The following is a 10157-nucleotide window of genomic DNA, read 5'->3' as shown; positions in this document are numbered from 1 at the left end:
CGTACATGTCCACTGAACTGAACCTCGGGGGAAATCGGTGAGAAGTTTTCGTCTTCCTAAGGTCCACACTGGACTGCTGGGACGGTCGTATCCCCCACCATTATGTGCTAGCTCAATGCCATCTAAACTGTTAGGGGTGAGTCCAACAACAAGGGTGTTAATGGTGTCCAATAACACCCAGCAGAATTAAGAGTGCAGCTCTGAAGTATAATGCAGGTCGTAATTTCGAATGATTATAAAATAGTTATAATCAGACTCATTTTGCCAGGAAGTTCAACATGGCATGTTGACACCTAGGTATCAAAATCCTAGAAGAGAAGCCCATGGGGGTGGGGGGGGGTTGGGGGGTAAGAAATAATAGCTTCTTCCTTGACGGGAAGGTTACGTGCCCTGGTGGACTAGAGTAGTGAAGAGGTTGTACTGCAGTGCTTTAAAGGGAATATGTCACCAAAAATTGATGTTTTATGTTAAATATTTTTCTTTTTTTTTTCTTTAAAGTACTAAATCCTGCAATTTTCACTCTGGTCATTAAGCCTAATAATAGCCTGGCAATTCTGTAGAGGTTTTCTTTGCATCAGTCATCTCAATGACCTCAAAGACAGGATTACCATAGAAGATACCGCTATAGATAACACCACTGACCCCTTATTGTATCCCCTACTGACAATAGATGGTCTACTCCCCCTTCCCTACGCCGAACAGGTCTAGAGATCTCTCCCATAGACCTCAAATGAGTCAGCTCCAGTCTATTGCTGCCTATGGCCATGAGAGTGCTGTAAAGCAGATCAATAAATGCTGTTAATAGAGCGGTGGAGAAGCTTAGACAAGATGGCCGCCCCCATAATCATGAACAGTGTAGAATTAAAATAAATAAATAAATAAAAATTCTACAATCCCAAGTATAAAATGAAGATGAAAGTGATAAATTTCACAATCTGGTTTTAATAAATAAATATAAAAGTTGGCGGTACATTCCCTTTAAATACTTAAAGTCATGTCTGCTGTATCTAACCTCGATTTCATCATCGCATAACAGATCTGGCCACCAATCTCAAAATAGAAATCCCTTTAAGGGCAGATTCCGCCCATGTGAGGTTCAGATTCTTATAAAATTCTTAAGAAAACAGAAATGAAACCCGAGAATGAGATAAAAGAAGTTTGAGGCTTTTTTCTTACAATAATATCGAGTCCCATATGTACAAATTGTGATTACATTATTAACACAGACGTCTTCCCGCCGATATGGAGAGGACGTCCCTCCACACTCATCCTCAGTCCTTCCTTTCATACAATAAAATCTTCACTTTGTTTAGCAATTCGAGCAGAAACTCAATAGACCGGCTATTGTTCCAGAAGACAATGCCCCCATAGTGTATGGTCGGGATCCATGGAGTGTCCCTCAAGGTATCTTGACCCTTGGAGGTATACTGGATCAGTCTTCATAGTGGTGCATGGTCTTACAAGTTGTTAAGATGTTGGTTTGAAGACCCATCACAATCCAGGTTCATGTATGACACTTGACTTCCTGGCCTTTGGAGGTGGGGTTGGCGGCTTTGCTTCTTCTCTTCTTGGCAATGGTGGAGGTATCTGCCATTCAAAGTGTACAGTAAGTACCGGTATAGCATTTATACTATGGAGATATATACTATCCTAGAATCGGAATTGCCTCTTATCCAGGCGTGTAAATCTAGGGGTGGGGGTGGTTACACTCAAAAGCATCAGCTTTTAGTCACCGAGCCAGTGGACTGATAGCCCAGGGGCCCCATGAACACCTAAAGAGCTGACCCCATTCCAGCTGTGTAGTAGTAGTTGCTCAAAATAGGGTTGAGCGATCGGAAAAGATCGGATTCCGATCAGCGATTGAGTAAATTTCACGATCGCGATCGGAATTCTGATCCCGATCTTTTTAGGCGGGATCAAGGTCGGAGGTTATTTCCCATAATGCTTGGCCAGTACTCACGTCTCCCTGCCCTGTACCCGCCCACACTCTCCTAAGCCACAAGCCCCGCCTTCTTCCTAGGTGTGTAACACTAACCTGGGAGGTGGGGCAGCAAGGCGAGAACAACGGGGACCGGACCAGCGGCAGCGCTTCTGTGCAGGTAAGTGGGCACCAGGGGGGGACTAAGTAGCCAGAGGATTTTTTTTTATATCACTACACAGCGTGGAGTCTAACAATAAAAGCGTTAAATTTTTAGACTCCATGCTGTGTACTGAATAGGATTGTTTTTAAAATACAATCTTCGATTATTAAAAAAATCCCATTGACTTGCATCGGGATCGGGTTCGAATGGAAAATAATTGGAAATCGGATTTTTAAAAACAATCCTAAAATCTCAAGATCGGCTCAACCCTACTCAAAACGTGTTAAAACTGCAATAAAATTGCTTAGTGTAATGAACCTGCACTTAGAATGTCACATGGTCACAAGTGCAGGTCCTGAAGTCAAAAGGGAGGCCTCAGAGGAGAAGGTGCGGTGCACGGAGAAACACCAGTCTCTGGTGGAAAATGAACCTCAAGGCAAGCGCGTGTGCAAGGAACCTGTTTGCAGGATCGGCAAATAAAGGACAAGTCTTTGAGGGTCAGAAAATATATAACAATTAATAAATACATTAAAATCCAAGTCTCCGGCCTCCGCGTCACTATGACTAAAGGACCGTCCACATAGCGGATAATTATTATCAAGCTGCTGGCTCCTCGCGGCCTACGGTGGCAAGTCTCCGGCCACGGACATCGCGGCAAGATAGAACAGGACACATTTTTTTTCAGTATCCTGCTGCGGTCTCTGCCTCCCCTTGAGAACAATGGCAGTCAGAATCTGACACTGATTTGTGGGAAGACTCCAACCCCAAGTTAGACGTGAAGCTCCTACGTGCGAACACCACCATAGAGCTTCGCTTGAGTACCGCGGAGGCCGGTGACTTTAGATTTTAATGTATTTATTAAGTAGAAGTTAAGTTTTATACATTTGGTGTAAAGGTCAGTATAGGTTTAGGAGGTCTGACTGACACGACCCCATGCAGCAGTCTCTGACTATTCTACAAAGTAGCTGCAGGGCTGTTGGAGTCAGAGCTGGGGCATCCCGTTGCGGTATTCCTCTCAAATGAATGGGCCTAATCGGGAGGGAGTCTTGGGCCACAGAATCCGCGGGAAGAAGGGCCATCTTCTTTTTTCCACACTACTAGCTAGCGGAAAAAAGAAGCGAGCGGCTCCCATTGAAGTCAATAGTATCCGTTTTTGGCAGCAGATTTTGAGGCGGATTCCGCTTTAAAATCCACTGCCAAAAAACTCCAAGTGAACAGACCCTTAACTGCTTCAGTCTGATCATGAAGAAGTCAGAGTCTGAGCAGGAGTTGGAGTCAATATAGAACGAACCAACCTCCATGATGTGCTTACACCATTGTGTAGTGTGTGATATATTTATCATGGGTGAAATAGTCTTCACCTCTCACTTACCTCTGTGGAAAGTCGCTGGCTGCCCTCATTGGATCTGCTTTTGGGAGGTGGTGGTGGAGGTGACCCCATCATTTGTAATGCAGCATCAGCATGTGCGGAAAGTAAAGGGAAACCTGTAGGATAATGGTCAATATATCACTTGTGCAGAGGACATGTACCCGGTCTACTGATCTACACGGACCCCGGTACTCTGAAGAGATTTTGTTTTTTTTTGTGTCCTATAAAGACCAATTTACAGCCGGTTATGGAAAACCCCTTTAAGATATAAGAACTTGTGGTCTCAGGCAAGTTACTTGGGCGACAGCTGCAGACAATCCCTGGCCTAAGTGGTCACATATTCGGTATCGGTGACATCACTGCTATTATATCACCGACCACCCAAAGTGTGGCCAGTCAATGTCCACAGCAGTTACTTGAAGAAATGGCCAAATATGTAACACATGGACAGTGTGAGGTCCCTACTGACAACTGCTGGTTGTTCTCCCCCTGGGGATGATGGACCTCAAGAAATTAGGAAAGAGTATTACAGTGTGAATGTGCTAGACTTACTATGGGTTCTTGGGGTTTTAGGGGTGATAGGAGAAGGAGTAATAGGCGTCGATCCTTGATTTGTTGAGCCGGTGTGTAGGGTGAGGCGGCCATCTGAAAGCTGAAGACTCTTTGGTCGCGTCTTGGTGGACAAGCTCTGGGAATACACCTGGACCAGAATAGAGCAGATAAAGTAGATTCAGTTAACTTGACAGGACCTTTGTATGCTTCTTCCATCTTCCTTCCCATTTAGTGTCAGATTGAGGTTCCTTGGGACCACCAGATGATATGATTCTGGGGGCTACCCTCCAACAATCCCTAGGAAATAGACCATAGTACCTTTCAAGTATCTTCAGCTAAGGTAGAGTCTAGGCCCATCGGAGTGGTTGGCCAATCTGACATTGTTCCCATTGACCCACCCAGGGGTGAACCTGCCCCTTTCGCCGCCCGAGGCGAAAGGGGCCCTGGCCCTCCCTGGGGCCCTGGCATAGCGCCGCCTGAAGCGGTCGCTTCAGGTCACCTCATGGGAGGTGCGGCGCTGGACCCCCCCCTACCGCCAATCCCGGCACTGCTTGCACCTCACCTCCCTTTCTCCAGGGCGCTCTGTGATCGTTTGAGACTGGCTGACGCTCTGCTTCAGTTTCATCATCCTGATGTCACCATCTTCTCTGTCATTGTGATCTTCATGCCGGGAGATGAGGGATCCACGACGAGGAGGGACCGGTTCTGGAAGGGAGCTTAGGACAAGAGAGGAATCCTTGAGATATGGTAATCATACAAATGGATAGGGGTGTAGAAATCTAACCCCCTATATCTGCTGCCAGGGGAGAGGTGGAACACTCCCATACATAGAAAATGGCCGACTGGCACGTTCAGAAAACATTCACCTATGTGTATGGCCACCTTAGAGGTGATATGATCGCCCAATAAAAAGAACTGGCACACATTCATTCAATATGGAGGACAAGTGGACAAACTCTACATGTGTAACCCAATGGGGTTTAGAGTAGGTTGCCCATGGTGTGGGAGAGTGGACACCCTTGTAACATACAGTAGCTTTGGAGAATGGAAAATAATTCAGAATCCTAAAAGAAGTAAGAAATAACAGATACCCTTCCGAGCCTGGTCTGGAGCTACCACTTCCAGATGAAGAGGACGACACCGTGGACAACCTTCTGAGAGTGGCAGATGTGATATACGGCACAACTACAGAGCCGGCACGGCTGAGCTTCCGATCTGTCAAACTTGCAGGCTGAAACAGACCAAGTAGGGTTAGGCGAGATGTTTGATAAAAACATGATGTCCTCCATCTCCTCAGAATCTACTGGACTCCTACCAAAGTAATCGTCCCATACAGCTTCTCCACCTTCCCCCTCAGGTCTTGGAAACAGGATACGAGTCTCTCATGAAGAGGTCGCATGTTCTCAGTCAACTTCTCTCCATGAATCCTGATTCCTTGAGCCAGAAGAGGCATCTGAAGGCAGACATTGGTGACAAGGCAGAAGAAGAGATAATAATACCCAATAAGACCACGACAATAACCAAGAAAAAAAACAAGGGGACCATACATAGGCCAAGATATGAAGTATCTACTGCTTATGGTCATTGGGCTCATACCTGCAGAGCTATCAGTTGTTTGAGGAGCTCAATCTTGTCTTGGTCTCCAGGATGTTCTTGAAGGTAGCGCTCAGTGAAGAAAGCCTATGACAGATGAAGAAAGAGATGGCATCAATAAGGCTTTACAAAGAAACCAGGCAAAGGAGGATTTACTGTGTCAGGGCCGAGGGAAGAAGACGTGGCCATCTCAAGCCACGCTAAGTGCATACTGTATTTGACCCATTCTGGATTTCCATTAGTTTGGGCCAAGAATCTGTTCAGCCATTTCCATTGACTTCTATGTTGAGTGATTGTCAGTCATTGCAACACAAATCCATCAGCACGGAGCCAGGGGCATCTTTACATCTCTTCTCAGTGACGTTAAAGGGTATGTCCCTTATACTAATCCCAATCTCATATGATCCCAATAGCTGTCAGCCAATAGGTATTCCTCCTGACTGTCTCATACATAAACCTGCTCAGTTTGGCTGGGAACAAGGTACAGATACACCTCTCTTAGAGGTATGTAGACCAATACAGCCTGTATTATACCCCAGAGCTGCAATCACAATACTGCAGTCAAGTTGAATCTCCCAGCAATCTGTACAGGTTCACAGTCTTGTTCTGGGTATTTATATTCTGGGACCAAGCGCTGGTACTGTCATTATAGGACACTTATGGGTAGATATGTGATCGTTTCCAGTTGCAACCAGCAGAATTGTGAATGCAGCTCTGGAGTATAATACAAGTAGTAGTTGAGGATCAATCCTGTATAACAGGTGTATTATAAAGCTTATGTAGCTTGTATCTATAGGATAAAACTAGGAGGACATTCACTTTAAAAGGCTAGAACGTAATGTTATATCACTAGGATATGACATCACTTTATGACGACTGAAGGACCTGCGACGCCCGGAGCAAGTCATCACTCTATGATATGAGAATGACACTATGTAAGACCGATTCCTAGAATAGGATTTCTCCAGTGACATCAGAGCTCATAGTAAGTGATGTCACTGTTCTCGGGATCGGATTGTTATTAATGGTCACACCCACCTTTTCATAGTTGGAGAATCCTCCCATGACGGCCGGGTCCACAATACCATTGAGCAGCATGGAGAGCGGGTGTAGGGCGAGGCTGTGGTCTGCCCTGTGCTGCTGTACCTGGTGACTTATCTTCTCGTTGGTCAGCTCCATTGTCTCAATGGCGTTCTGTAATGGACTGATCTCTTCCTGTGGAGACAAGAGAATGTTAGATACCTTCCTACATGTATATGCAGAAAACTTGAGGGTCTACCTTTTTTTTACGATAAAACAGCGCCACTCCTGTCGATAGGTGGTGTCTGGTATTGCAGCTCAGATCCATCCACTTGAATGGAGCAAAGTTGCAATATCAGGCACTGCCCATGGAGAGGTGCTGTTCCTGGGAGAGTTGGGTAGTTTTAGGGAACTATGACAATTGACTTCCGTAAATTTATGTGGATTCTAAGTAAAGTAAATGTAACGTGATGGCAAAAACCTAATCCTCCTTACCGTGTGTACGTGCTTTACTTCAAACCATTTCAGGATGCCGGGCAGCTTATAGGCGGTAGTGAACGTAGTCCTCTCGATCCACATGGTCTAAGGGGTAGAAGAGGAGACACACGTGAGTCTATTTGATGTGGTCAGACATGGAGTATTCTTCTATAGGGAAATACTTTTCTAGATACAGCCAGTGAGTGACATCCTAAGGGCTGTCATGGCCACTGCTGTACACCCTGACGGCGGTGATGGCAAGTGACGGACACCATAGAGGGTAACACAGCCTTGACGCTTGGCACAGCCAATGGAGGGTCCTCTAGGTGGGGGAACCAGTGGTGGCACCCCTCCTTACCCCCAATTTTGGCAGAGAAGGATCCTACACATTATAAGCTCTGCTATATCTGTGTTACATACGTGAATGAGTTAACATTCTTACAGCAAATTCATTGTCCGGATCTTTCTCTCCTCTTCGGAACGGCCGAGAGTAGGAAAAACTGTGCACTTCATTGAAGCGATAGTAACTGCAAGGGGAGAATGAGGACATGTCACCAGGGTAGGGGGCTGCCAAGTACAGACCAATCTAGCATGTGGCGTAGGTGCGGCTGTCAGGGGTTAATTCACTCAACTCACTCAATCTTGTCCATCATTCAGGCTGCAAATCGATAATTGATAGTAAATCACATCCCAACATGGTCCATGCACCCCAGATACACGCCGCCACCACTACTAGCTTTAATAGGATTAGTAGGGACCCACTGTCTAACAGTCAGACGCAGGCATACTTTAATTAAGGTAATGGGTTCTCCAGTCATCAACACACTGAATATATATATCGGGATATATATATAGCTTACTCCTAAACCTTACACACACACACATAACAATATAATACACTGGTGATACATACATAAGGATATATACAAGTGGGGTCCTTTCATCTCGGAGTCATTCACTACATAGGGTGAGCAATGGCTCCTTGTGGTCAGGGAGCGGCGCCTACCTGAGGATCTGTTCGGGAACCAGTTTGTCCTTGTATCGTGGGGGAAGGTTCATTAATGGTTTCACACTGAAGCACTGCACATCTATAGGATTAGTTTAAGGAAATTCAAGCTACTTAAGGCAGATTCATTTCTTAATCTATCTTTATGGGAGTCCATATTGAAATTACCTGCAGAACCACCGCAGGTAAAATAAGGCTATGTGCCGTCCTTATAACACGACCGTGTCAGATACTCCACATGCTCTTAGTGGATATTCACTTTCACGAATACGTGAGGATCCGGACACACTATTAACCCAGTATTCCCCAAGGATACACTGCTTGGGCGAGTTCCTGATGTCATCTCCTGGTGGCGAGCTGCTGGAAAGCTTCTCCGCATTGGGGAACTGAGTCAGAAGCCAAAGGTTAAAATCTTCAAGTCGTTCATATTCCTTTCCCCGGTATATGAAGATCTTATTCTGTAGGAGAAACAGAATGTTAATACATAATGTATAGGGGAGTGGTAAGGAGGGAACAACATGGTTAAAGGGTTCTCCCAAAATGATAACTCATGACCATGGGATAGGAGAGAAGTGTCTGATCTCTAGTGGTGTGACCGCTAGAACAACCAGTCCTGTGTCATGCGCGTATTTCCACTGTCGTTCCATTCGATCTGTATGGGACTGATATTTGACTATCCTGGACCGTCCTAGCACATGACGTGGGTGCGGCTGTCAGGGGTTAATTCACTCCACTCACTAAATCTTGCACTCACCCTTCACTCAGGCTGTATATTGAGTAGAAATCACACCCCAACATAATTGTGATGGATCTCAGTAGGGATGACCTCCACCAAACTTTTTGCTGCTCCAAAGGTGTGACATGGTTCTTCAAGAAACCACAGGTTTTGTAATGGTAAGTCCCTGGCATCTATTTAGACACATTCAGTCAGGGCCCCATCTCCACCTGGAAAAGTTGAGTACCTACAAACCTCTGTATGTAACTATGTAGCTATGATCTCTCCTGTGTTATAGGGGATCCTGTGATCACATGAACACAACAGACTTCATGTGATCACAATCGTCCAGCTCCCAGCAATCACTATGGATAGGTGATAGAATCATAACTTAAGAACAGCCCTGTATGGAGACTTGTAAACCATAAGAGAAGCACATGGATGAGTAAAGGGGTGGAGGGCTGTAGACCTATTGTCATTGTCTTACCCGCAGGAAGGAAGGGAACCCATGTCCATAGTATCCTACAGCAAAGTACTCCGGCTGTAACCTCAAGGAGCGCATGATGTTCTGGTAGAAGCCGGCCTGTTTATTCTGGGAACACAGAAGTCAGAGATGACAATAAGTGTGGAGATATGGGGGATCATATAAGAGGTACAGATATGGGTGACCTATATATAATAGGTACAGAAATAGGGGACCTATATACAATAGGTATAGATAAAGGAGGACCTGTACAGAAGAGGTATAGATATGGGTGACCTATGTACAATAGGCACATACATGGGGGAACTTGTAATAGGGGCAGCAGTTTTCTAGAATTTGGGAGCCTATATATAGGTCTATATATGTGAGCTATATCACATGGGGATATGTACTAAAGCCATAAACCGGCCAGGTGGCTAGCTGCCACATATAGTGTGGAGAGTGGCACAATGGTGCAGGTAATGTGTAAGAAGATGGCCATGTCTTATCAGGACAGTATATAGAACCAGAAAGTGGACTGTCCTCATCCCGATACCTCCAGCAAACAGCCGATTTTGCAGAGGGCAGGTAGGTTATAACTAAGATGAGTGAACACTGTTCGGATCAGCCGATCCGAACAGCACGCACCCATAGAAATGAATGGAAGCACCTGTGACACTGACTTTGCCGGCAGCCGGCTGGCGTCACAGGTGTTTCCATTAATTTCTATGGGTGCGTGCTGTTCGGATCGGCTGATCCGAACAGTGTTCACTCATCTCTAGTTATAATGTAATATTGACTCTACAATCTGACTCCTATAAAGGGGCTTTGGGGAGAGGACCCCTGGCTATATTGTCCATACAGAGCGGTTATCATCATGA

At 45.5% G+C, this 10157-nt stretch overlaps 1 protein-coding gene across 1 annotated transcript in view; it reads right to left on the bottom strand.

Annotated features, from left to right (window-relative positions):
• Positions 1 to 997: 997 nt before the first annotated feature.
• The window catches only part of DOCK5 (dedicator of cytokinesis 5), a 57469-nt gene continuing 48309 nt past the window's right edge, over positions 998 to 10157 (bottom strand). The window contains exons 40-52 of the mRNA XM_075272672.1: positions 9301 to 9405; positions 8415 to 8556; positions 8099 to 8180; positions 7535 to 7619; positions 7111 to 7197; positions 6634 to 6810; positions 5599 to 5682; positions 5318 to 5455; positions 5094 to 5233; positions 4565 to 4718; positions 4003 to 4150; positions 3454 to 3566; positions 998 to 1587 (exon numbers count right to left, since the gene is read on the bottom strand). Of these exons, the coding sequence (XP_075128773.1) occupies positions 1492 to 1587; positions 3454 to 3566; positions 4003 to 4150; positions 4565 to 4718; positions 5094 to 5233; positions 5318 to 5455; positions 5599 to 5682; positions 6634 to 6810; positions 7111 to 7197; positions 7535 to 7619; positions 8099 to 8180; positions 8415 to 8556; positions 9301 to 9405 (1551 nt within the window). The 3' untranslated portion in view covers positions 998 to 1491. The remainder of the gene's footprint in view (positions 1588 to 3453; positions 3567 to 4002; positions 4151 to 4564; positions 4719 to 5093; positions 5234 to 5317; positions 5456 to 5598; positions 5683 to 6633; positions 6811 to 7110; positions 7198 to 7534; positions 7620 to 8098; positions 8181 to 8414; positions 8557 to 9300; positions 9406 to 10157) is intronic.

This window comes from Leptodactylus fuscus, chromosome 5 (assembly GCF_031893055.1).
Source record: "Leptodactylus fuscus isolate aLepFus1 chromosome 5, aLepFus1.hap2, whole genome shotgun sequence".
NCBI lineage: Eukaryota > Metazoa > Chordata > Amphibia > Anura > Leptodactylidae > Leptodactylus > Leptodactylus fuscus.
The sequence above is the reverse complement of the archived record's forward strand: the minus strand, read 5'-3'. Positions and strand labels throughout refer to the sequence as shown.